Consider the following 26,826-nt stretch of genomic DNA (forward strand, 5'->3'; position numbering starts at 1 on the left):
TTAGATGGGATATTGGGAAGAAATTCTTCTTGTGAGATTCGTGAATCTCTGGCACAGGGTGCCCAGAGAAGCTGTGGCTGCCCCATCCCTGGAAGTGTTCAAGGCCAGGTTGGACAGGACTTGGAGCAACCTGCTCTAGTGGAAAGTGTCCCTGCCTGTGGCAGGGGGTTGGAGTGAAATCAACTTTAAGGCTTCTTCCAAACCAAACAATTCTGTGATTCTATAAAGAGGTCTCAGAGCCAACATGACAAAAATCCCATCCTGCAGCCTGGCCCACAGCTCTGTGAAGAGAGGGTCTGCTGGGAGGTAGGCCAGCTCCTGTTGGCACTTGCACCATCAAAATTGCCTTCCAGGTTCTGGTTTTCCCTCTGCATATGGGGAGTAACATCCCACATGGGCTGTGCTTCCATGGTTTATCTTGATGAGTGACCCCAGCAGGTAGAGGCAGGGGAAAAGGTGAACTTATCTTCCTGTTGGACTAAGTAAGAGAAGCAAAACAAAGAGCAAGAAACACACAATCAATTGGAAATGAGAAGTGCCAAGAGATGTACTAGAGATGTGACAGTAGTCAGGGAGAGGAGGCTGGCAAAGCTGTAGCCTGGAGGGAAGGAGAGAAGGCACTGAACTAATCCCTGGGCTGTGAGCTGGGTGCTGCAGGTGAGTGGAGCAGTTGGTGATGCTGGAGAAAGGCTTTGGGATGGTTGAGCTCCTGCTGGGTGGCCTGATGCAGCCATGGGACAGCCATGGGAGCAAGGACTGTGTGTTGTGGCTGTTTGCAAACTGGGATGGGGGAGTTCAGCTGCCCCCAAGTCCAGGTGGGTGCCACTGGTGATGGTGGCAGGGAGGGGAGCTCATTGCCCTGGGCGGAATGGAAAGCATTCAAGGAAAGCACTGCTGGAGCTGCGGGAGGAGCAGCACCAGCAGAAGTGCTCCATGCCAAGAGAACCAGAGCTTCAAAGCGGGGGAGGAGGAGGAGGAGGAGGAGGAGGAGAAGGAGGAGGAGGCTCTCATGCGAAAGCAATTTCACTGGACAGAAAAGACAGCAGTAAACTGAGCCTGAGCCTGTTTCCCGGCTCACCAAGGGGGAAGGAGCTGGGAGCAGGGATGTGGGCTTGAGCAAGAATTGCCTGAGGTGGGGGATGGAGGGTGAAGACACTTCTGGGCAGCAAAGCCCTGCGGGGCCTCTGCTCAGAGGGAGGAGAAGACGAAGCTCCTTCCCAAGTGCTCTTCCCTCTGAAGGACTGGGCAAGAGCTTTGGAAAAAGATAACTGCAAAACAGAGGTTTAAAAATTCTCTAGAAAGAAAGAAAGAAGCCGAACTGCTGCTGGGTGCTGCACCCGGGGCCTGTTTGCTCCTCCTGGGCCTGCTCAGGGACCTTCCTGCATGTTCACTGTCTCACATGGAGGGTGCCTGGCAGCGGGGGACCGGGTGCCTGTGCTGTTCTGGGGAGGAACCATTGCTGTGAGGATTAGGTCTCAGCAGCTGGAGGCCGGGACAGGATCTTTATTCAGGGTTAAGAAGCATTAGGAAGGGATGATAAGAGTTAATCCCAGACAGGCATCTCTCAGGCCTCCGGAAATCACATCCTTCCAAATCCTGGCTCCCGTCGGGGTGGGCTGGGGCAGGAGCCCAGAGCGCACCAGGACAGGCAATGGCAACCTGGGGATTGTGCAAGGACTAGACAAGGACTGGCAAGGGATCCAGCCCCTTCTGCCACGACTGCTGCATCACAGAGCCAGAGGGAACACTTAGTCTCATCCCATACCTCTCACTCCAGGTGTGGGCAAGTCACCAGCCACCTTGGAGCCTGCCTGTGTGCCCTGCTTCAGCCCAGGATACTCTGCTCTGTTCACTTACTCCTAATCTCAAGCTCTGCCTACGCTCTCCTTCCGCCTTCCTGCCCTGCAGCATCAGTCCTGTTTCCTCAACTGCTCCCAGGCACTCCCCAGACCCTCAGAGCCCTCCTGAGCTGTGGCTGTGCCCCCCACCCTGTCCCCATCCCCAAGAGCGGAACGGCTCATACCAGCAGGAGATCAGGGCAGCGATAAGTGTCCGCCCTTGTTAATAATTAACAGAGAATCTGGTACAGATTCTCTTTTTTTTTTTTTAAGTGACACTCCTTCCCTCACCAGTGCCACCCAAACCGTCCTTCCAAGTGCAGTTCAACAATTAACCACCTGCTGATGACGTGAGCAGAGCTGCCAGACGGAAGGGACAAGAAGGGGTTTTGGAACAGCTCTGTGCAGCAGTGAGACATGACTGGGCTCTGTGGGAGCTGCCGAGAGCAGACCCTGCCTCTCCTCCAACAACCAGATCAACCCCACAGTGGGGGATGCCAGGAGCCCCTGGTGCACTGCCCAGGCACGGGGCAGAGGCGATGGCAGGGTGGGCTCCCTGCGCCACTGGCACAGCCACTTACCATTACTGTGGTTGCCCGTCTGGAGGGATGCGGGGGGCTGCAGGCTGCCCCCCAAGGAGCCGTAGCCACGATAGCTGTAGTTCAGGCTTCCATTGATGTAGACTGGGTCTTGGGAGTAAGATGAAGCTGGCAGTGAGTAGGAGGAGTGGGTGATGGCTGTGGAGTCTCTGGAGTGCTGCTTGTCTAGAGCGATCGGTTCGTCCTGCACAGAGGAAATACAGACCTAGTCCAGCAAGGAGCCTGGCTGTCCTCTGCTGCCAGCAGGACAGAAAGTGCAGGGATGCCTGGTGTCCTGTGGTTGCAGTGTGGCAAATCCAAACCAGCATTCCCATCCCCATTGGCCTGACACACCACAGGGTTCTGTTCTGCAGCCCCTCAGACTTTCAGAAAGGCTTTTGACCCCACCATAGGACGCTGCCAGTTCTGTTCCTTGCCCACCTCCAACCGCCAGCACCGTACCTGGGAGGTCTGGTAGATCTCCAGCCGCATCCTCTTGGCTGCTTTCCGCGTTTCGCTCTCGCAGGCGGCGGCCAGGATGTTCTCCGCCATGGCTGAGGTCAGGTGAGGCGGCGTGGGCCTTGTCTGCAGGGACACAAGCAGAGAGGATGCTCAGGGATGCACTGCCCTGGGGGCTGAGATGAGGGGCAGGGCACTGGGGTGGCCACTCACCATCTCCATCCCATTCTTCTTCATGCGACGGCAGGATTTGAGGTAGGTGCGGATGCGCTTGCGCGCTCGCTCCTGGAACTCGGGGAACTGCCGGCTGCAGGACTCAATGATGGCCTGGATCTTCTCCTTGGGCTGCTTGGAGATGGGAACCATCCGGTCCAGGTTCTCGTCCACAAAAAGGCGCACGAACATCTGCAGATGAGAAGGCAGGTGGTGGGAACCCTGAGACAAGGCAGATGGGCTCACCCTCCCTGTGGAGCTCTCCTTACATTGAAGGCCTTTAGCCTCTCTGGGTCCATCCCCTCCGAGTCATTGATCTTGTCATTGTCTTCATGGTCATCGTGGTCATCATCATCTTCATCAGCTGTGGGGGCCCTGCCAACAGTCAGGTCCTCGGGGCAGCCGCTCACCTCTGTCTTAATGGAGTCATAGCTGCCAGAGCTGTACGGGGGGGACTGAGAGGAGACAGGGATTAGCACCAGCAGCTCTCACTTTACACACCTGCCCTTTTCTCATTGTCTCACTATGTCTGTCCCCTCTCCCGAAGGCCCCCCTGCAACCCAGGGACATGAACTCATGGCCAGGCTCCCCTGTGTGTCAGCTCCTGCCTGCTTTGGGCAGGAGGCAGCATGGTGACCTCAGCGAGCCTGTGATAACCTGGTGGCCCAGTGGCAACTCTGGCTGGTGGGGCCATGGCTCTGCCTGATCCTGTGGGAAACACTGCCTGACCCAGCATGAATGGTCTCCTCATCACATGGGAACTGGTTCACACAGCTGGTCAGGGGTGAGGTGAGCCCACTGCAGTGCCCAGCTCTGGGGCAGATGGGGTGTGAGGCATGTCCCTGGCTCTCCCAGACCACCCAGGCCATACCTCTGCTGTGGTCTTGACCCCGTACTTGACCCTGCTGCGCAGCCCGTCGGCACTGCAGCTGTCAGACTGGTAGGAAGGGGTGATGTGGGCAGGCGTGAGCTTGTCGCAGAGGTTGATGGGCTGGTCGTCAGCCGAGGCGGTGAAGTCCATGGGGGCTGCGGTGCCATTGCCGTTCATTTCGGGGAAGGCACTGTCACCCTGCGTGCTGCTGGAGGTGGAGGGGTTCAGGGTGGAGGAGCCATTCCCACTGCAGCTCTCTGACGAGGAGTCATCTGCAAGGAAGGATGTATGGTTACCTCCTTGGCACCCTAGGACCTCCCTCTCAAAGCCGCTCTGAGCTCACTTAGTGGCTGTGTTGCCACTGGGAGCCAGGCTGGCACTGCTGCGCTTTGGGCCCTGGCATGCAGCAGATGGAAGTGCAGATGCTGATGTCCAAGCCTGCAAGGCCATTGTCACAGAGATCCACTCCCTCATCCCTCAAGGCACACCAGGTGCTGCAGTGCCCCATGCCCGAGCCACCCATCCCTCCACAGGTGACAGTTCCCCACGCCTCCACCCTCAGCCATGGTGCCTGGGCTTGAATAAGAACTTTGGAATTTGGTCCTTTTCGGTTTCTGTTTGCATTGCAGGGAGGAGAAAGGGGCACTGCCTCTCCCTGCCAGGTCCCCTGCCGTCCTCCTGGCCCAGTTTGGGGCTGGGTGCAGTGGGAAGTGACAAGTTCCAGCACTGGTGGTTAAGGGATATGCAGCTCTGCAGAGTGCTGGGCCATAGGGACGACAAACAAGGATAGGATCACTCAGGTGGGAAAACCCTGAATCCATGGTTCCTGGAAGCAGCATTAGGAGCTCTGTTCACAGCTGTTCACACCACCCAGCAAGGCTCCTCCTTGGCATGCTGCTGCAGGGAGGAGACAGGGGCTGCACGATGTCCTTCCTGTCTCACTCAAAGCCCAAGTGACCTACACCCTACATGAACACTCCTGTTCCCGGTTTCCACACACCCTGGAGCCATCCCCACAGCACATGTAAGGCCTTTTCCCCACCACACAAACAGGTCAGAGCCCTGGCAATGGCGGTGCCACGCACACCTTGTGCACAGATCTTGATTGCATTGGCACCCCTCGCACCATCCCCCTGCCTGTGCCTGCTCCCACCATGGTGGCTCCCAAAGAACAGCCCAGCAGTGGCAGAGAGTCCGGCACTGCCTTCACCCACCCTGCCTGCACCTGACCAGGGAGCCCAGCCCTGGGGCCAGGCACGACATTTCAAACTGCTCAGCCTGTTCCCTTCCCTCCCCCTCGCCGCAGTAAATCCTTTATTTCATTAGGTGCCTCCGCGAGAGGGAAAGGGCGAAGCACGTGGGAGCCGCTTCCTGCGCCAGCGTGCGCCGGGCGGTGAACAAAGAAGCTGTCGGCAGCGACGAGCAGATGGCCGTCCCTGCGCCTGGCCCGGCCACTGTGGGACAATGGGCCGGGGCTGTGGGGCGGCCGCAGCCCCATGCCGATGGCCCCTGGCACATGGGCACCAGGTCCAAAGGTGTGCAGGCGCAGGGCGGCGGGATGGTGCCCAGCTGCTGCCATCCACCCTTCTCCTCCTCCTCCTCTTCCTCCTCCCCCTGCCAGCACCTGCGCGAAACTTTCCTGCGAGGCTGGGCGAGTGCTGCGGTGACCCTGCGGTGGCCCAGGACTTTGTATCCCTTAAAATAAACACACTTGAGGACACTCGGGCATCCAAGCCGACTGTGGGGCCGGCTGGGGCTGCCGCCGCATGTCCCCAGTCACCCCGCCACGGGCGCCAGCGCTCGCTGCCAAGCCTTGCGCCTGCGCCAAGGTGGCTCCTGGCCCCACCAGCCCCTAAATTAAAAAGTCCCTACTGGAGCTCCCCGCTCAGCAGAGCTCCCTCCCCCTCCTTTCCCTTGTGCTGATCCACTTATTCGTCTGAGCAATGACCAGAGCTGACCTAATCTCTGGGGTGGTGTTTATGTGCCGGGTGCTCCAGGCCAGTGGCACGCGTCACCCACCCCACCACGGGGCTGGGTCCTGGCAAAAGCCCTTGGTCCCACCCAGCTCTCTGTGCCAGGGAGTGCAGGGCTCCAGAGGGGCTCAGCAGCCAGCACTTATCCAGGGGGCACCTTCCAAGCCACTTCTCCAAAAGGAGCTCCAGTCTCCTGTGCCAGTGTTTGCAATGGTGAGGCTGCAGCCCAGACCAAGTCCACAGGTTCCTGCTGCATCTGGAGGGGCAGGATACTAGGGGCACTGCCACCTCCTGCTCCCATATCCCTCCTGGCCCAGGGCACTGGTCTGGTGCTGAGCCCTCTCAGGGTTTTGCTGTCCCTCAGCACGAGTGCAGGAGCAATGCTGGCTTGGCTGTGGCCCCAGCAGGAGCGGGCAGGTGGCCGGGGGCACAGAGGCCTCCCTGCCCAGGATGGCGGCTGTCCCTCCCCCAGCACTGTTCTCTGCGCCAGGGGAGATGGGGCTCCCAGAGGGAGGCTCCAGTCTCATCCAGCGATGCCTCTCGGAAGGATTAAGGAGAATTATTCTCGTGCACGGAGGCACGAGCTGTAGGCCAGGCCCTGCCATCGGCCTGGGCACAGCCACAGTAACAGCGCTGGGCCAATCGGTGCCGTGGCCAGGATGATGGTGGGGACCTCCTCCCTCAGCTCCTTGGCAGCCCTGGCATGGCCACCTGCACCTGCTCCCAGCAGGGCTGGGAGCCCACCATGACACAAAATCTCTGCCAGGCAAGGGCACCACGAGAGGCGTCACCTGGGAGAAGAATGTGCAGGTGCCCTGAGCATCCCCAACCTGTCCTGCACATCCCCAAACCTGTCCTGAGCATCCCTAACCTCCTCTGGGCACCCCTGCAGGAATGAAAGCATACTCAACCTGCTGTGAGCATCCCCAGTCTATCTCAGACATCCCCAACGCACTCTGGGCATCCCACTCTGCCCTTGCCTATCCACCGCCAGCCTCCTGACAGCCCCCAACTCTGGCCCCCCATTCCAGTAGGCAGTGACAGCTCTGCACTGGCTGCTGACACCAGACAGGATCCTGGGGGTGACACCTGGACCGCCCCGATTCCTCCACGTCTCAGGTTTTCTTTTGTGTCACACAAAACACAGGCAGCAGCAGCTGCACGTCAGGTTTCCACCCGATGCTGCTGCATTTACGAACCCTGGGTTTGCTACAGGCAAAAGATACTGCAAACAAAGAGGAAGATGTCTCTAGGAACCTGCCAGGTGGGATGAGGAAATGAAATGGGAATCTAATATCAGTGGCCAGCACCTACTAAAGGAACAATTTAGTTTATGCAAGGATGGATGTACGTAAATAATGAGGTTTTTAAACCCATGAGCTACAGATATTTTCTTATTTCTGTATTTTTACATTATGCTCTCCCAGAAGCTACACACACACAAAGTGGTGGGTTAATCTCAGTATTGTGAGCAGAGAAATGGCCACAAATTCAAATTGATGACTCCTTGGGTCCGAGTGGGAATGGCCTCAGCCAGCTTGAAAATGCAGATGAGGTCAGGAGGGAGCTGCAGTCTCCTTGTTGGGATGGATGGGATGGGGCTGCTCCTTGGGCAGCTTCACTGGGTATCTCCAGCCTACAGCCATTGCTGAGAGGAGCTGGGGCACCCCACAGCAAAGGGGAACCTGGGGGAGTGGGAGCAGGAGCACTCCCATCTTGAGTGCTGGGACCAGATTTAGGCTCCTGCGCTGCTTTGGCAGCTGTGTCCGGACTCTGAGCAGTGGATGTGGCTTTGTTGACCACACTCCATTTCAGCAAAACCCACCGAACTCCGGAGCTTGAAGAGGTTTTCCGCATCTCTCAGCAGTGCCCAAAGCACATGTCAGGAGCAGGGCTCCAGCAGCAGCAGGCGAGCAAGGCCAGGCTGCGAAGCCATGAATATATTCATTATCAACCAGCACGAGCCTGGTGAGCTCCCTGCTCACGGCTGGAGCTTGGCTGCACGAGGAGCCCCTCTAATGAGGATAATTGGGAGCCCCCCTGCTCCACCCCCGTGCCCTAATTGAAGCAGATGGAACTGCAAAAACAATGTCACTTCTAACCGGTTTGATCTTTCGGTTGGAAAACGGGACTATTTCGTTCTCCTGTTTAATCCCCTCGAGCTGGGGCTCCACGGGCTGCATGGAGGTGGAGCAGACCCTGGCAGTGTGTGGGAGAGACTGGTGAGGCTGGAGAGCCCAACAGAGGCAGCTGGCCCGAGGACCATGGAGTGCTGCCCTCTTCAGCCCCTCTGCAGAGGCCAGACCACGACAAGACACATGGTGAGGCTGGTGAGGTGGCTGTGGGGGAGCAGCCTTGTGCCTCTGCTGCAGCCCCGGCATCTCCTCGGCATCAGCCCAGGAGAGCAAGAAGCAAAATGGCTTCTTGGGCCGTGGTGCTGGGGGAGGAGGGGATCAGTCACTTATTAAATGAATTAATCAGGGCTCAGCGTTTTCATTTTGAAGAGGCTGCTGGATTATCCTTGATTTCTGTGGCGCTGGATTTGAGGAGATCAGGAGGGGAAGGGGCGATTTCCAACACCTGCTCCCCGGGAGATTTTACGGTGGGGAAGTGGTTGGGTTTAACGTCTCTGCCGGCACAGGCCACCGCACCACTCTCCAGAGCAGAGTTAAAGATGAATGGGGCAAATTGTTCCTCCTCCTGTCACATCTCCAGAGCGGAGACAAAACCTCTTTTGACTCAGGAAACAATGAGCTTATGTAAGAGCCAGCGGCCCACGGAAACCTCGCTGCAGCCCTGCACCATGCAGTGGGCCAGGGTCCACCCAGCTCTGCCCACATCCTGCTGTGATGGGACCCCTGGCCGGCCTTGGGGCAGCCCTTCCTTGGCTGCTGCCCACCTGCCTGGGCGGTTGTGGGTGTCACAGCCATGCCAGATCCCACCAGTGACCCTTGGTGCCCCATGGGCTGTCACAGATCCACCAGACTGCTATGACTCCATAAGTGATGGCAGTGGTTCTGCCACACCTGAGTTCCTGTGGCTCATGGGTGGGTCTGTCCCATTTCCAGCCTGCCATGGCACCGGAAAAGGATGGAGCTGCACACCCAGCCTGGGAGTGGCCGTCAGGAGGGCACAGAGCATCCCATCGCCGCCCGCCTGGAACAACAGCCAGGAAGATGAAAAGTGCCATAAATTATTCACTCACAAAAGAGACAAGAAGGGAGAAGAAGGGGAGGAGGAAAGCCTGAGAGGAAGGGATACTTAATACAAATTAGAGAGACCGAGTGAGAATGGGGGCCCCGTGGGGGGGCCACTGCTGGGTTTTATAGCCACACTCATCAGGTGCAAGGGACCAGCACCACAGGGATCCCACACCCACAGCTGGGTGGTGAGTGGCAGGAGAGGCCCTGGCCCTGCACCGCTCACGTAGTCAGAGCACGGAGCCCATTTTCTCCAGGTCCTGCCCAGCATTTGCCTCCAAGATGCATAAGAAAGAAAAAAGCAACGTGGCTGAGGGCCGCAGTGCACTGGGGCTGGCCAGGTTCCAGTTAAGACGCTCTATTTCCTGTCTTCCTTTGCGAACGCAAACCTCGTTATGTCCCAGACAAAGTGTCCACCCTCCACACTCCCTCCCTGGGTCCCTGCCTCGACCAGAGCCCTTGACGAGCCAGACATCTGGCACGGCCGGACACAATGCGCGTCTGCAGGGACAGCTTGGCCGGACAAGGCAGCGCTGTGCGCCCGCCTCCCTGTCCCCTGCCATGAAAGGTGCCCCCCAGTGCCGTCTCCCCCCGGCTCCACTGCCCAGCCCGAGGCAGCAGCTCCCTCCGGCACCGGGATCTCACCGCGCCAGCCCGTGCTGGACATTTTCCCATGCACCAAAGCTCGTCTTGCACAGAGCAGCCTTGTCACAAACACCCTCTGTCTCTCGTTTTTCCCTTCTCTTCCCAAACACTGTCCCTTCCCTCCCACTGCCGCTCCTCCAGCCACCTTGCAGCTCAAGGAATGCTTGAGCTAGGAGCTGGCCCTTGCTCACGCTGAGGAAGGAGGTGGCACAGACCAAGCCTCTCCTTGTGCCACTGCTGCTGGCAGTCACCCGGATCCTGCTGCAGGGAGGGGACATGCCGTGGCCCCATGCTGCCTGGGCACTGCCTCTTCCCATGCCAAACAAACGGGTTTGGTGGGTTCGGGCTGGATTAAAGCCAAGCTTGTGCATCCAACACAGACCTACCACCTGCTGTGCACCCCCAATCCTTCAGGGACTGTCCTCTAGCACTGTGGGGCTCACCCTGCTGTCCCCACTCATCCCTCTGGTTGGGGGTACTCAATCTGGGGAGGAAGAGAGGGGTACAGGTGGTGCTGGCTGTCCATAGCCTGGTATCCTCTCTGCTCTGGATTAAGAAAGATACCCCCCAAAACCCTGCTCTGTGCACCAGCAGGATGAACTGACTGACTCGGCAGCACCTACACCAGCCGTGAGAGTCAGAGCTGAGCTCAGTGTAGCAGGCTGGGAAAGCCACCACGGGCTCACAGTGTCCCTGCTGCACTCCCCAGCCTGGCAGCAGGAAAGGACAACATTCAAAGGACACCGAAAGGAGGGTGTTTATCACAGGCCAGGGCCTTTGCTCGGGAGGAGCAGATGTGCCCCTGGAAGAGGAGACGGGAATGGAGTCACCAGTTCAGACCGCTCAGGCGAAGCAGGGACACGTTTGTTGACTCCTGCCATGGAGCCAGCATAGCATGGGGACACCCTGGAGAAAGAGGAAATATATCCCTAATGAAAATGAGATAAGCTTTTGTCTAGCTGTAGTGAGGCCTGGCTGCTGGTCCTAGTCTTGTTTAGAGCTAAGGCTTTAGGGGGCCAAAATTCAACACTGGTGCAAGAAGCCCTGGAAATAGTGAGGCTTTTGCAGCCTGGGGCTAAGCAAGTGTCTTGGGGCTCACAGACCACCTCCTGCACTAGCCAGCCATCAGACAACTGCCCATGGTCTGCTGGGCTTCCCCTGTGGCTTACAAAGGGTGTTTGTATTCACCTGGAGCAGGGCTAGGCTGGCTGAGGAAAGCTCTGGGAGCTGTGTGACACCCAATGCTGCAGCAGTGACCCTGGGAGGGCACAGTGAGGTGGGCACCACTGCCATGGGGTCAGGTGCCAGCTGTCAGAAGTGCAGCTGTGGAGTGGGATATCACTTGGGGATGGAGCCTGGCTTTTGGTCAGCACTTGGCAAGAGGCTGCTCCTCCCCAGAAAGCTTTGCTAGACTGGCAGCTCAGGGGAGCTGGTGATGTGCAGCACCGTGGGCATCTCATCAAGTGCCAGCAGAGTGACCCAGAGCTGTGAGACATGTGCCATACCAGCAGAGAGACTGCTGTACTGGGGACAGCTCTATGCCATCCCTGACATCCCAAGGCAAGGTGTCCAGGAGAGTGACATGCCTTACAAGCCCCTGGGACAGAATCTGGAAATAATGCTTGCCCACATGTCCTTGAGGTCTCTCTTTGTACCACTCCTGAGGAACGTCCCCAACATCCAGAAGCCTCCCCAGCCAGCTGCCTCAAGGGATGCCCCCAAGAAGCGTGTGCCTTCACAGTTAAGTAGGTTAAGAAAGTCCTTTCTCCAAGGTCTGGATTAGCCACTGCTGCTCCGGGCAGAACAGACTCAGCGGGGACACTGCCAGTCAAGCGAGGACGGCACGTGGGGAATCTCAGCAGAAGGGGATCAGTCCAACATGGTGCCATGAAGCAACCCCATGTCCCCCACACAGAGTAAGCACACCATACACTCAGGAGTTTTCCCTGCTCTTCAAAAGAGGCTGGGGAGCAGCAAGCCCTGCCTGTGGGCTAAGCGCTGCTCCTGGGCACTGGAGCAGGATGTACAGCCAGGGACAAGGCAAGGTGGATCCTGTTAGTGGGCAAGACAGAGGCTCTTCTATATGAGCTCAAGCACTTTGCCATGTCACACACTGAGGTTCAGGGTCTGACTCCTGCGTTACTTTCAAGGGCACTGCATTCACCACAAAGTCACAGCAGGTCTGGTGTAGAATACCCAGCACCCCTGTGGTGGGATACCCCGCTCAACCCCACACACCAGGCCAAACAGGGAGGTTTGTAGTGCAGTGCTCACCTGTGGAAGCAGACAGGCTCTGAAGATGGACAGAGCCCAGCTCAAACTGCCACAGCAACACAGCACCAGGGCCTGGGACCTGCACTCAGCTGGGCATGGGACACCTTCAGGAATAGGAGACGGGTCCAGACAGAGGGATGGCGCAGCACTCAGGGTCTCTTTGCTCCCAGTGTGTGCTGGCTCCCACAGATGTGTCCCTCCAGGATGTCCGGCACAATAGCTCCGCTCCAGCAGCAGAGTTTGTGTTGATGTTGCTGTTGCTTTGGGCAGCCGGTGGCTTCCTGTGGGCACGTACACTGTGAGCAACATCCGACTGGGAAGGGATGTTGCTGGGAGCTTCACGTTTTCCGTGCTGGGGCCCGCAGGATGAGTAACAAAGGAAAATGGAAGGAGCGAGTGTGTGTGTTCAGTGTCACTGCTCAGGGCTGGCTGGCGTGTCCCAAGTCCCGCCGTGTGCCCACTGACCCAGCAGGAACCCCGACTCTCCTGACAATCCCTGCTCTGTCCATGATCCACCCAAGTCTTTCAGTGTATTTTGCTCTCCCTGCAGTTCCAGGGCTGACACCAGTTGTAGCATGGCTGTACTGGGTCAAGGCTTCTGGACATCCAGGACAAAGAAAGCTGGCTTTTCTTCCCAGCTGCTTTTTAGGCTTCTGATGATTTAGCAGGTACCTGTTTATCAAAGCATGAGATGACAATTCCCTGCTCTCCCACCTCTCTGGATCAAACTACTCTATGCCACAGGAGACCACTTGCCATTCCTAGGCCTTGAAAAGACCTGGAGCTGGTGCTTTGGTCCTTTAAACAAGACTCTTTAAACAAGCGTGTCAGACGATACTGCTCTCCTACTAGGCAACTCTTCATTAAAACTTTATACTTTAGCAAGCCTTTCACTGAAGACACACTCCAAGCATCACACCCATCAAACAGCAGCAGGCAGGACCAATTTAGTAACTCAAAAGGTTTTCCTGAAGGCAGAGAGTATCCAGTCCTGAACAAATTCCCAACTGGAGGACATGGTGTGCAACCAGATCCCTCTGCAGTGCCAGGATGCCCAGAGTTGAGCCCAGCCTGGCTGCAGGGCATGTGTGGGGCTCATTTTTGCACTGGCTGGAGCTTTGCAGGACTCCTACAGGGCACAGGGGACAACTGAGCAGAGAAGATGTGGAAAAACTTCCAGCTTGGGAATACTTGGGCTGCCCCAGTGCAGGCACACTGCAACAGCAGCTTGGCCAACTGGGTTCCAAGGAGGTTCCACTGCATATGTGGGCTGGTTATTCACATTTTTTGCACAGCCTTAGCAAGCTCGTGTGAACCCGGAAAACACATTTGTTTCCAAAAAAAAAAAAAAGCTTTCATAGGTCGAGAGAAGAGGAAACTGAAGAGTGGTCGACACTTTGTGCACATTCCCTTCCCCACAGCAGTAATCTGCTTTTCCTCTCACAACATGCTCCTCTGCTCCATGCTCCTTCTCCCTCCTTTAAGCACCCACTGCCCTCCTGGGTTACCCCATTGTCCTTCGTCCCTTCCCACTCTTTCGTGTGCTCCATTCCTGGTGGGAGCACTGGTTTGGCAGAGGGACTGACATGAGACAGCATTAGTCTGTATTTAGAGCTCTGATACAGATCACGGACATTCACCACAGGCACAAAACCTCAGTCCACAAAATGCTTCTGAAATGTGACAGCCTGGTGAAAATCGCAATTCCTGTGTTTTTTGTATGGGTCTCATTTGTCACCCTGGGCTTGGCTTGCTTATTTTTTTGACACCATCACTTCTGATCCACCAAAGTCTACCCAGTTCAGCCAATGCTGACACCAGAGACACTTGCATTCCTATGGGACTATTTCTGCTTTATTTCTCAACACTGAACCTTACAAAAGAAATTAAAGGAGCCAAGAAGAACCCCAAAGAGGACACCTGCTTCTGAAGGAAAACCACAGGGCATGAAAAATTGGAAGAAATTCCTAAGAGGGTGCAGAGAGAGAGAGGATTTAGATTCAGTGAGAACATCTTGATTTGCCTAAATACATGAGTCCCTTATTAAATTACTGTCCTGTTGAATAATAGTGTTCAGCAAAGGGATCAAAACTGTGTCATTCTAGATTGTAAATGAGACTTGGGAATTCAGTGGTGAGGGCTAAGTCACAAGTCTGAGATGTCCCATTGGGAAAGTGGCAAAGTTCAGGGGGTACAGAGACACCCAGTCAGGCCACAGGGATGAGAGGCTGGGCTTGCTGGGTGGAAGCTGCAGCCTAATCCTGAAGAGCCAAAAACTTCCATGGGAGCAACTGCATCACCACCAAAAAACTCCTCCTCCTGCCAAGACACAGCCCCCTGGGGCCCTGGGCAAGCAGAAGTTCCCATGGCCGTCCCACCACCGGGATGCAGTGCTGTGCACTCAGGTTTCACATCCTCACCAAGGCTGCCTGGCCTGGGGGCTGGGGGTGCCTAGGGAAAACCAGCAGTTTCCCAAAACTGCAGATTTTCAATGGAAATAGAAATGCCACAAACTCACTGGACTGAAGAGAGTAGTGGCCTTGCTGTCTGTGGGACTGAAGACAGCAGTGTCCCTGTTGCCACTTCTGTCTCTACCATCCCTGCCACTGGCCACACCACCAGCTAAAGCCACCCCAGGGAGACCTGCCAGCACAAAAGCCTTTTCTTTCCTTAGGGGTGGTTTTCCAGTCCCCTTTCTTAAAGCAGTACCGACCCAGTCTCAGTTGTTTCTCAAATTCCTCTGTTCCTTCCTGCACTCCCAGCAGCAGCCAGGCTGGGACAATGAGGGATTCGACCTCTTGAGTAAAAGCCGGTAACAGTCCAAACACCAAACCCTCCCAAGCATCACGGCGACGAACTCTGACCTGAACTCCTACTTCTACCATTTATTTACTTGCTCTTTTATTTTAAGCTTGCATGTTTCACAGACGCAACACACCACCTCTCTTCACAAAACTCTTCCTCCCACCCAGCCCACGGGTGCTGCTTTCAGCCCTTCCAACTGCCTGCCCCGAGGGAGGAGACACCCACGTTCACCCCGCACAACACTGCTGTGGCTGCTGCAGATTATTCACAGTTTCTTGCCTGGAGGATGCAAGACCTGTCAAAGGTGCAGCTTTCCAAACAAAGAAACCTGTGACTCTGCTGCAAAGCCTTGGCATCCTCCTTGTGTTCAGAACTAACAGTGCTCTCCTCATCACCTGGGAAAAGAACTTGGGGAACTCAGTCCTCCCCTTAGAAGGGGAGTTAGTGACCTCTTCCTGGAGGAGATGGAGACAGCTCCAGGCAGAAGGACTATCAGCTCCAAGCTGGACAGGACCATGGCTGAGCAGGAACCCAGAGGCTAAATTGGAAGGACTGGAAGCCAGCTCTGAGCTGATATGAAATCCATCCCACAGGTGGGACACCTGATCAGAAAGGACTGGTTAATGTTTAATAAGTCACAAAAACATCCTGTGGCAGAGGCGTGGGGCTCTTCCCGCCTGCTGGGGCACTCACCATCCTCATGGCCGTGCAGGTTCTGCGGGCTGCGCATGCTCTCGTCCTGGCTGGGGCTCAGGCTGGAGTTCAGGTGCTGGTCAGCTGAGATCCATGTGGAGTCGTTCATATCAAAGTCCTCGCTGCTCACCGACGTCTCATCCTAGAGACAAACAGGAAAGGGTTAACTCATGGAGCTATTTCCTTTCCTCCTTTCTCTGGCTTTAACATCTCCTCACCACGCTCCTTCCTAAAAACAATTGGGTGGGCAGCTCCTGTTCCCTGCCCTGAGAAGCCTCGCTGGCCCCTTAGGCTTCCCAAGGCCACGGCAAGCAGCTCTTCCCTGTGCAGGGCGAGGTGGCTGCCCCAGCGGGGACCAGGGCTCTGCTTCCTGCCTGAAGACTTGCCTGAGCAATGGCACTGTCTCTAATTGAGGACAATTAGAAAGAGCTCACATCCTGTAGGAGCGGATGGCTGAGCCCTGGAGTTTACCCTTTAATCTCCATCCACCCCAGCGTGCTCCTGGCGAGGCAGCAGCATGGGGGAGCTGAGGACAGGCGAGAAATGGCTCCATGAAACAACTTGGACTTTTCTGAGATCAAATCATCTGCTACAGGAGGAATAATCAGAGGACTGGCAGCAGTGGGAGCAGCTTCTGGGGCATATCTGGACACAGGTATTGGATCTCCAAAGATCTGCACTGCCTGATGGTGTGGAGGAGGCTCCTCCAGACCTCTCCAGAGGGATATTGCTCTGTACTCTGATCAAAAATGACAGCACACATGTTGGGAAGGGGCTGGGGGAGTGAGATCCCAGTGATGCAAGGACACCCCAGCTCAGGCTAGGGACCCCAGCCAGCTGCCTGCTCCCTCACGATGGCATAGATGACATTCCTCTCTCCCACTTCTGCAGCTCAAAGGACATTTTCTCTCTCCCTCTCTCCCTTCTCACTAACCTTTACAGTACTTCGAGACACAGCCCTTGGATTGCTTCCAGCACCGGAAAGGTCAGCCACAAGATTTCAAAACCATCATCATAAAGGCAGCACTGAGATCCTGAATGAGAGGAGAGGCTGCGGGACCTCCCCAGGCTGAACTCTCCCAACGCAAATCTTGGGAGGAAGCAGATACGTGTTCTCATATGGACACGGTCCTGCTGGTGATCCCTTCCTTTATCTGCCTTCCTCTCCTTGCTCCCCTCCCAAAGCCAGGGGCACAGACAGCCCTGGGGTGCAAGGGGAACACCAAAAATGTTTCCAGAACCACTTTCAACTCTGCTTTCCTTTGACTGAAACATTTCAAAGGCTTGTAAACCTCTCTGCTCTCATTTTTTTTACCCTCCCCCTGGTCCTGAGATAAAATACAATCCCCGCTCCCTTTCCGTGTAAGCAGTAATTGGCAGCACCCCTCCAACCTACGCCTGCTCCTCATAAAAACGGCTCTGTCTGGCTGCCGCTGGCTGATAGTTTTTATTGTGAACAAACAAGTGTCTTTAAAGACAGGTTTGTGCTTTTCCTCCCAGCTCTTCGTCCCTGCAGACACATCTGCTCGCTCAGGGCTCGTGCCGCCCCCAGCCCACTCCCTCCATGTGCCTCCCGGGGAGTTTCCTGGAATTTACGGCTTGTGAAACCCTGCACGCACCAAGGGATGGACTGATGGACAGATGGACAGGGCTCGGCAGTCCCATGAATGACCCCTACAGGGACACCCTGACCCCAGGCCCACCAGGTGCCCCTGAGCAGCCCCCCTGTGCCCAGGTGGAGCTGAGCAGGAGGGCAGAAGGTAGGGACAGGCACATCATCCCTGGCTCAGCACAGCTTCACTGCCACACCAGCCACAAAGCAATCCTGCCTCTCCAGAAACTCCATCTTGTACGTACAGGAACAGAACTGCAAAGGTCTCCCTGTTGCAAACTATAAATAGTCTCTTTATTGTAAGCATTTGCAGGGAGGCAGCCACCCTAATATCTGGCCTTCTTCACAAGGCTTACTTAAGATTACTGTCAGGCTTAAGAGACAAATGCAAATGCCAAGGTCCTTGCTGCCCACAGTCTCTCACCTGTCCGGTGAGGAGGAGGAGCTCAGGGAGCACCCCATGATGCTTTCAGGGTGTTCAGGCTCAGCTGCAGAGACATCCAGCCTCAGCACCCCAGCCACAACCCAGGAGGCATCACATTCTCCATGCACTCACACATGGGGGAGAAGCAGTGACATGAAGGATGCCTCGCATGCACATGAAATGTAAAGTGCCTTATAAATGTGTACAATTCTCTCGAGGTGCAATAATGTTCGCCTATTATTAGAAATACTCTGGCTATCAAACCAGAAACTGATAAGCTATAAATGACTCAAGTTAAACAAGGCTGTCACACGTTTACCAGTCCAGGATTCAGCCACCAGCAGAAAGTCAACCCCTGCTTTCCAGCCAGAGCTTTCTGCTTTCCAGCACTAATACCCTTGGCCAAAAAGCCAACAGGATGAACTTTCCAGCATCTCACAGCTCCCACTGCACAGCCCACCCCAACAGAATGCAAAGCCAAATGTGCAGGTGGAAGCAGGAGAATCCTTCCTGGCAGTGGGAACTGTGGAGAGAGCATCCACTGCCTGCTGGGTCTGGGCAGCCACCCGGCTCTGCCCACACCACAGTGCCCCAGGAACTCCTCACACCTTTGTGCCTCTTTACTAAAGAAAGAGAAAAGCCCCAGCCTCAAGTGTGCCTCTGGCCATCCCCATCACTTCAGCTCTGGCATCCTGCACTAGCCCTTGGCTGCATTCCTCACTGCTTGTAGTGAGAGCAGAGGCCACCAGCAAACTCCTGCCTCAGGACACCCCTTAGAGATTGAAGGCTGAACACTGTGACCTCCAAGTGCTGCCCATGAACTGCTGGCACTGCCTCCTCATACTAGGGACAATCCCAGGGACAGGAGGCCCCAGCAGCCCCATCCAGAGCACTGGCTGCCCAGCCACAGCCCAGGAGCAGAGGGACAGCAGCACAGCACAAATCCAGCCTCAAAGCACAGTACACCACAGCAGGATCAAAATTTCTGGCTAGGTGGGAGCTCTGAATCTCCCTGGATGCCAGAAACCTGGCTGAAGGTTGAGCCTTACAGTGGACTCCCCATCCAGCCAAACAAGGAAGCATTTCTCAACAGCAGCAACAGCCACAACTCGGAGCAATACGGTAAATCTAATCTACCCTTCCACCCTCTTTTGGCTTGCAAGTCAGGCAGCTCATTCTTTTTCCTCTCTCGGTTCTCAGGAGAATTCCCTCTGCTAATTTCTTCTTTCCTGTAAACAAACTTCAAATGAAACTTTCATTAGAAAACAGAATGCAATCCATTACCAGTGCCTGTCTCAGGACCTGCTGCCTTTTCCCCAGTTCCACACCACTCGTGGCAGAGATGGAAGTGCCAGTGGCGCCCCAAGCAGCCAGCCCAGAGCCAAATCCTGAACCCCAGCTCTGCTGCTACCGCCCTCCTCCTTCCTGCCTTTCCCAGCTCTCCGGAGAGATCTCCTCACCCCGCGGTAAAGTCCCATCGCTTTGTTTCCAATGTTCAAGGGACTGAGCGATCAAGGGTCAGCCAGCAGAGCTCCTCTCTGCAAGGGGAAGTCGGATCCTGCTGCTGCACTCACAGGGCACACCCAAACATCGGAACAGGGCTCCCGGCACCACTCAGGGTTTGGAAAACAAAATCCTTGCTTCTCTCCTTATCTACAGCCCAACATTCACAGCTGCTTCACAGACATTCACAGCCAATATTTTCTACCCAGCAGAGGCAGACACTCACATGTGCAGGGCTCACACTCCACATTTCTGTCCCACTTTCCATTCACGAGCTTCAAGCACTGTGGCGGCTGCAAGCGTCCGCTGAGCTTCCCCAACTTTGCTGCGAGTTAGAAAACTACTCCTCGTATTATAAAGCTGGAAACCCCGGGTACTGACAGCCACCCTGGCTGGTCCAAGAACACAGCGAGTCGCTGGCAGATCCAGGAACCTAATCAAGCTCTCCAGATTGCAAGGCTGTAATTGCTAGACAATGTTTCTTCACCAAAGCTCTTCTTCCTGGAGAACAACCTCCCACAGCACGGGCTGGAGCAGGGCAGGGGGGAAAGCTACTCTTATAACCTCGTAAATATATGCAAGACTATCGGTAACCTGCTTATTTTACAGCCAGGCTCAGTTTCTCGGGGACTGCCTTGCAATCTCTCTCCAGTCATTTACATGCTGTGCCTCACGTTTAATATTCCAAGCTCCGAGTCTCAGGACGGTTTATTTTCTCTCTTTAAGTCCTTTTATTTTAAAACATGTCCTTTCACGCCACAGCCTACTGTCCCGATGGGATTTCCTTCCGCGGAGCAGGAACCGAGGCTGTGTGCCGTGCAACCTCCCCAGCACACAGCCACGCTCAGCTTCCCACCAGAACCAGCCGTGTTTTTAGAATCAACAAAAGGCAACGCGTGACTGCCAGCCCCCAGAGCTGCTCCACTGCCACGCCAGTGCCGTGCACGACCTGCCCGGCACAGACGGCCCCCAGACCTGCCAAACCTGGCCAGGGCAGAGCTCCTCGCACCGTGACCCCCGGCAGCGGCGCGCAGGGACGAGCTCTCAGGAAGGCAGCCTCATCTCCGTCTCAGCCACTGTTTAAACCCAGCCCTCTGAGCATGCCAAGAAGGTATTGAACCAGATTTGACCCTAACTTAACCAGTTCAGCGCAGAGAAAGGCTTACTAATGGAAGATAAAACACTCCGGGTCAAAGATTGGTGCTGCAGCCACGAACAGTGTGGTGGTCATCGCTTCAAAGACCGGAGAAGCCTCACAGCACACGGGTGTACGCGAGCTGTGGCGGCGGTGAGCTGTGACTGCGCTGCCTACTCGTGTGTACAATTCCCACACCAAAGAGAACATCCCCGGCGCTCTTTGTCAGGTCACTTACGTCCTTATTTACCGCGATTTCTGCCGATTTCTACGGGATTTGGCAAAACCCGAGTAATTTCTTAGTTCCCGAAAACGGGCAAAGCAGTTCGTTTTAACGGCAAACGGCAAATGGAAGAGGAAGGGAAGCTCATCCCCTTCTCCCCCTCCCCCTTCTCCAAGAGCTCTTCTCGGGGAAGCCCCCGAGCATTCCCACAGCCCCGAGGCGCGGGGAGCTGCCAAAGCGGGGGGCGGCCCCGCACCCCTTCCCGGAGCCGCTGCCCCGTTCCTGCTGTTCAGCGGGGAGGTGCTGAACGCGGGGCAGGGGGGACCGGGCTGCACGACTCCCACCACCACCACCCTGGAGCCCCGCACCTGCCTCCCCCGCACCTGAACTTGCTCACAGGCGTTTGCTTTTCCATGCGAGGTGGGGACGGTGCCTGATTCCGCGCGGTGTGAAAGGGCACTTTGCTCTTCCCCCAGCACCGGGAAGCGAGTGTCGGGGGGGGGGACGGACCCAGTTTTGGAGGCGGTGGCCAAGAGGAGCAGCGCTGTGGGCTGAGCGGCCGGGGGTCCCCGTGTCCCCACCCTCCCCAACAGCCGCGGGACCCCAGTGGGACGCGGTTCCCACGCGTGTGTCCCCGCAGCAGCGAGGTGCGAGGCGCCGGGCGAGAGTCCCGGTGCCCGTCCTACCCCCGCCCGCAGGTAAATAGATCCACCCGCGATGGAGCCCTGCCCGCGCGTGTGCGGGGCTCAGCGTGCGGCGAGGATTGACACGTAAGTAGGGCTTTACCTCCAGGGAGGCGGCTATTTCCAGCACAATCCCCGCCCGGGGCCGGGGCTGGTGGTGATGGCGGCGCGGGGCCGGTGCCCAGGGATGGCTCGGGCCGGTACCCGGGGACGGCCGGGGACGGCCGGGGACGGAGCGCTGCCGCCGCCGCCTCCTCCCACTTTCTTCGGCGCTTTTGTGCTCTTCCGGGCGCGGGGGAGCCGCGCCGGGCGCGGGGAAGGACGCGCCGCCCTCCCCCCCCGCCGCCGGGCAGCCAGGCGGGCGACCCGCAACTTCCCGGGGCCGCGGGGCGGCCGCTCCCCCCGGAGTTGGGGCCGGGCCCCGCGGCCACCGCCCCCCCCCGCCCCGCCCCGCCCCGCCCGCCGGTGGCCCCCCCCCCTTCCTCCCCAGCCCCGCAGCGCCGCGGCCGCGTGGAGCCCCCGCGCATCCCCCCCCGCCCGCCGCCCCGGGGTCGGTACCGGAGCCCCCCGCGGGCGGGCGCCTACCTGGAGCGGAGCCCGGGGCCTGCCGGCCTGCGCCAGCCCGGCGGCGCGGCGGGGAGCGCGGGGCGGAGGGACGGAGGGAGGGGGCCCGGGCTGGCGGCGCTCCGGAGAGGCTGACAGCCAGCTGCTGCCCGGGGAGAGGGGCCGGCGCTGCGGAGCGCGTCACTCCCGGCTCCCGGGGGGGGGGGGGGGCCGGGGAGGCGGAGGGGGGCGAGCGGGGCCCGGCCGCGGGCGGAGGGGGCGGGGGCGGCGGGGGAAGGGGAGCGGGGCCGCGGGGGGCGGGCGCACCGGGCCGGGCGCGGCGGGGGGCGCGGAGCCGCGCCTGGAAGAGCACATTGTGGAGGGCCGGGAGGGCCCTTCCCCGGGAGGAGACAATGTCCAGGGCCGGGCGGCTGCTGGAGAGCGCGAGAATGTGCGGCCGGGGCACGGTACGCATCGGTTCGGATCGGCCGGGAGTGCCGCTACCTGCCCGGGCATCCTCCGCTCCGCACGGCCCGGGGGTCTGCAGCCGATCCGGGGACCCTCCGCTCGACACAGCACCGGGAGCTGCCACCCGTCTCGGCCCGGCCCAGGGACCCTCTGCCTGCCCGGCTCGGTGCGGCCCCGGGAGCTCCGTCCCTGGGTCCGCCCGTGCGCGAGTGCAAGTGCGGGGCCCCTGCAGCGAGCCCCGGGCTCGGTGGGTCCCGCAGCCCCTTCCCCGCGCGGTGGGTGCCGTGGTGCCGAATCCTTTTGTTCCTGATGATTCTCCCTCGCTCCGCGGGAGCAGAAGGACCACGCGCTGCCGGCAGCACTATCACCCACCGCTGCAGCCTCTGAATGCTGGAGCAGGGCTGTGGGGAAACGGGCTTGCCCAGCACAGCTCTGGGCAGGGCACCGGCTGCCCGATCCCCGGAGGATGGGGATGCTGCATCCCAGGACTGGCAGGGCAGCGCTGGGGGTCCAGGCATCCCCCAGGCTGGTAACTCGCTCCCAGGCTGGGCTCCGAGGGCAGTGGGTCAGTGACCTCTGTCTTAGTTTGGTTTCGCCATGATGGGACGGTGATCCCCACCACAGTGATGGGCACCAGCATTGCAGCATCCCCCTCCCCAGCCCACCTCATGTTTCACTATTTAATGGTTACAAAGGAAATGGTTTAAGAAATTAACCAAGTGTAGCAGTTCAAAGTGGAGCCTGCAATAGGCTGGTACCAGAAATGGTGCCAGAGCCAGGATGGGAAATGCCAGGTTTGGGCTTATGGCTTGTTAGTGCAGATGTCCAGTTATGATGTTATCTGTTCCAGCGTTAACCACCTCACTGCCAGGGAAGCGGCAAGGGAAGAGGGTGGCTCAGGAAGATCTGAGGCCAGAGGTGAAAATGGGCATCACTCAGTACTACATTTCCATCTCCTCCAGGCTGATCATGGAGCCAGAGGCTGAAAGGCAGGAGCGGGAGCCCTGGGGGCCTTCCGCAGGAAGCGGATGGCTGGGAGGGCAGCGGGCTGGGAGCCCCCAGCCACAGGGCCTTCTCTGCACTCCCAGCTCCATGGCTGCTGCTCCTCCCTGAAGCTAAAATAAAATCCTGACCATTTAAGGTGAACAGGAGCCTTGCCGAGAACCTCAGCAGAGCGGGCTTTAACCCCTTCCCATTGCTGGGCTTTGTTTACTCCTTGCACTTCCTTTGGCTTCAAGCTAGACCGGCTTAAAGCCATTTGGGAGAGCACATCCCCTGGGACCAAAGTGCCTGCCCCTCCGTTTGGTGAGCTTGCAGAGGACACAAACTGGCCAGGATGTGAGTTTGAGGCACAGTCACTATTCCATGCTGCCTCACCATGTGGACACTCCTATTTTATACTAAGTGCCTTTGTGTGGGTTAGCTTAATCCACTTTGGAAATGGATTAACCTAAATTTCACATCGGCAAACTTAGTGTGGAACAGCCGGGTCCACACAGGAGTGAGGGAAGAAGAGCCATTCAGCAAGAGCTGCTGGGCAGGAGCTGTTCCCCGTGCAGGAGAGGGGTCCTGACCCCAAGGGGGGTCACTGCTGTTACAAGTGGGGTCATGAGCCCGACAGAAATGCAATTGTTTGTGCCAGTGCAGGGGTCACGAGGCTGGCAGAAGTGGGGCTCACCAGCGGAAGAGGGGCTGCCTCCAGAAACAGCCAGGGAAGCTCTGGGAAACAGCCCTCCAAGCACCTTTCTAGTGGGTATTTTTCGGATTCAAATTGTCTAGGGGGAAATAACTGCGGCAATTAGATATAGAATTGGTAATAATAATTTATCGAGTTGTCAGGAACAGGGGTAAGTGCCTTACGAGATTACACATTAAAAAAATGCACACCATAACAAACCAGTGCTGCTGTTACTATATCATATATATAATATACATCAAATATATTATTTATAAGTTGCTTCCTTCCCTCTCTCTTCACAATGTGTTCATTACCTCTGGTACCTGCCAGCCCACTCACATTGACACAGATCTGCCCATGCAGAGAGCCTGGGGCTCCTTGTCCAACTGTGTTGGTCCAGCAGGGTCCTGGGAAGCTGCAGGTCCTGGGATTCCCAGCTGTGACAGCACCCATACCCCAGAGCCTGCCCTCGCATCAGGCAGTGATGCTTCCAAGGGCATCGCTAATGACGACCTGACCTCATCTGTTGTCATTTCCTAAGGCAAGGCTCCACAAGAATACCAGGACTGCTGTCAAACCCAGAAATACACGACATTTAAGGCGCTGCAGGAGCTTAATTGAACGGTTGTGGTGCTGTGGATTGTGGGCACGGGGATCTAGTGGTGGGAGCAGGGACTGCAGGCTCTGGCCATCACGCCAGAGGAGTCACTGACTCATGGACGACCTTGTGCGAGTCACTTGATGTTCTTGTGCCTCTGAAAAGTAGGTTAAATAACAAACGGGACCTCCTGCATTGGGTCCTCCGTGACCATCAAACCCTGCTGAGGAATAAGCAGTGAAATGCCATTCTCTCGGGGGCAAGGCCAGGAAGGAAACGGGCAGGAGGGACTGAAGGAGGGCATGGCATGAGGGGCAGGCACAGCTTTTATCCACACTGTACCTTATCTGCCATCCAGAGCAGAGTCAGGGAAAAAAAAGGAGGGTAAAGATTTTGGAAACTTCATTATAGATCAGGTTTCTTGTGGGCTGAGGGCTGTATTCCCACTTCATCCTGATCACTCGTTCCTTTAGAAGTAGCAGGAGTTAGCATCTGGCATGGGCATGAATAAAAGGTTTTTTTTTTCTCCCAGGAGCCAAGAGAAGGAAAGGAAACACAGCTCCATACTTCACAGGGTACACCACTCACTGCCAAATACAGGAGCAGGAAAGGAGTTGTTCCTGTGGATAGAATTTTCTTCTTCTGGAGTACAGGGAATGAGTGCTTGAAGGGACAGGTCCCTGACGGTCAAATAGCCCCTAACATTCATTTCCACTGCCCAAATCCACAGCCCCAGTAGCGATGTCTGCACTGCTCTATACAGTGAGGACAACCTTCATAGCTTATCTCTTGGCCCCCCAAATCAGAATTGAGTAACAATAAACAGAACCCCCACTAAACCCATTTTTGGTCATTCTCAAGCATTGTACACGATTCAGAATCCATCCTTGTGAGTAAAACTGACTCCTCAGCTCCTTCTGTGCACACACAACTCCTGGTGTGGGTCTGAGGGGTGTGTGCAAGCAGACAAGGTGCAAACCTGCTTGTGCAGGTTGAACAGCGGAGGAAACAAAAGCAAGCACACAATTCAAGGTTAAAAAGCTGAACCACACAGCTTCATCTTCTGTAATAACGGAAATCATTAATAACAGTTTGCGCTCTCAAAGTAGTTGCCATCCAAGCTCTTGAAGAGCTTTATTAGTGAGCAAGACCTCAGAAGTCTCTCTAAGGTATTATCCCCTTTTTAAAGGGAGAAGGCAATTAAGAAACAGCCATTTGTGTGACTTGATCAAAGTCAATGTACAGCACATCAGCACCTGAGCTTTGAGATGATGCAGAACAGCCCACCATGCACAGCTTTCACAGGAACAGGACAGATCCAACTGGATCCATGAGACTACTCCATGGATGTTGCAACAGTGTTTTCACTACTCTGAGGTTGACATCTTTACTTTTTCCCCTGGAAATATTTCTTAGCCCCAGTTTAGAGGCCCTGAACCAAAACCTTGTTTCCAGTTCTACTGGGAACAGCTGTCTTCGATGCTGGTTAATACACAGGGGAATGAGCAGCAGCTCTCCTTACCAAACAGGGAATGTACTGGGAAAAAATGAGAAATTAAAGAGAGGTAGTGTGGCTTCTGGCCCTGCTTATTCAGTGTTCCCAGACACAAGCTCGTGCAGCGTGGTTGTAGCAGAGACCAGATAACAGGCACCAGGATAGGTGTGTGTGGTGGAGAGTGATCAGTCCCATTTTCCTATGGGTGGATCTGCGTGACAACCACAGCTCCACTAAGAGCCAGGAAAACCTCTAAATATCCCCCAGTCACTTCTCCAGGACCTTAGCTGAGCTGCACAACACCATAAGGAAGTGAAGAGAGAGTGGGGAAGGGTGCATGAGAACCAACTGGAGCTGTCACATGCAGCAACTAAATACACCTGAGTAGTTCTGGGGGTGAATTATCCCCAGCACTACTAGAAACATGCAATGCCACCTCCTTTCTTATAGAAAATAGCATGATTAGCCCCAAAACAGCAAAGAGTTAGAGCCTTGGCATCACTTCTCACTGGAAGACAAGAGCTACAGTGGCAGGATCGACCCCAGCCAGCTCACGTCGGTCTCACACTGTTTGCTCACAGCACACATCATACTGAACAAACAGAGCTCACCTGGAACACTGGGAAAAGTACTGACACATCCACACAGCGGGAAATAAAAGCTGCCGAGTTTTTACTAGCTGGGAATGGCAGAGTTAATTCCTAGTAACAAAAATGAGTTGCCCTTCACTGAAAGCAACCCATTCACACCAGGGTGAATCCAGGCTAAATGGATCGGTCATCTGACCTCCTTTCGTCTCATGAGCCGTTAGGCCAAGGATGAAAGTTTTGCTAAAGCATCTTTGCCAGTAAAGAACACTGGTGTGACAGCTGGACCTGGCTTTGCCTGGACGAACTCTGTCGCTAAGAGCAGATC

General features: G+C 56.4%; 1 protein-coding gene across 3 annotated transcripts in view; it reads right to left on the reverse strand.

The window, feature by feature from the left end:
• Window positions 1-26,826, reverse strand: part of NOL4L (nucleolar protein 4 like) — a 63,385-nt gene that overhangs the window by 5,472 nt on the left and 31,087 nt on the right. Inside the window, exons 1-7 of one of the 3 annotated variants that reach the window (XM_088174892.1) lie at window positions 21,715-21,745; window positions 15,550-15,691; window positions 3,960-4,231; window positions 3,358-3,543; window positions 3,089-3,280; window positions 2,879-3,001; window positions 2,420-2,621 (exon numbers count right to left, since the gene is read on the reverse strand). In XM_088174892.1, the coding sequence (XP_088031018.1) occupies window positions 2,420-2,621; window positions 2,879-3,001; window positions 3,089-3,280; window positions 3,358-3,543; window positions 3,960-4,231; window positions 15,550-15,658 (1,084 nt within the window). In that variant the 5' untranslated portion in view covers window positions 15,659-15,691; window positions 21,715-21,745. Of the gene's footprint in view, window positions 1-2,419; window positions 2,622-2,878; window positions 3,002-3,088; window positions 3,281-3,357; window positions 3,544-3,959; window positions 4,232-15,549; window positions 15,692-21,232; window positions 21,293-21,714; window positions 21,746-26,826 lie in introns of those variants that run through there. The other 2 variants (XM_014890107.2, XM_014890103.2) reach the window with 2 other exon arrangements.

Source organism: Sturnus vulgaris, chromosome 17 (assembly GCF_052056855.1).
Source record: "Sturnus vulgaris isolate bStuVul1 chromosome 17, bStuVul1.hap1, whole genome shotgun sequence".
Taxonomy (NCBI): domain Eukaryota; kingdom Metazoa; phylum Chordata; class Aves; order Passeriformes; family Sturnidae; genus Sturnus; species Sturnus vulgaris.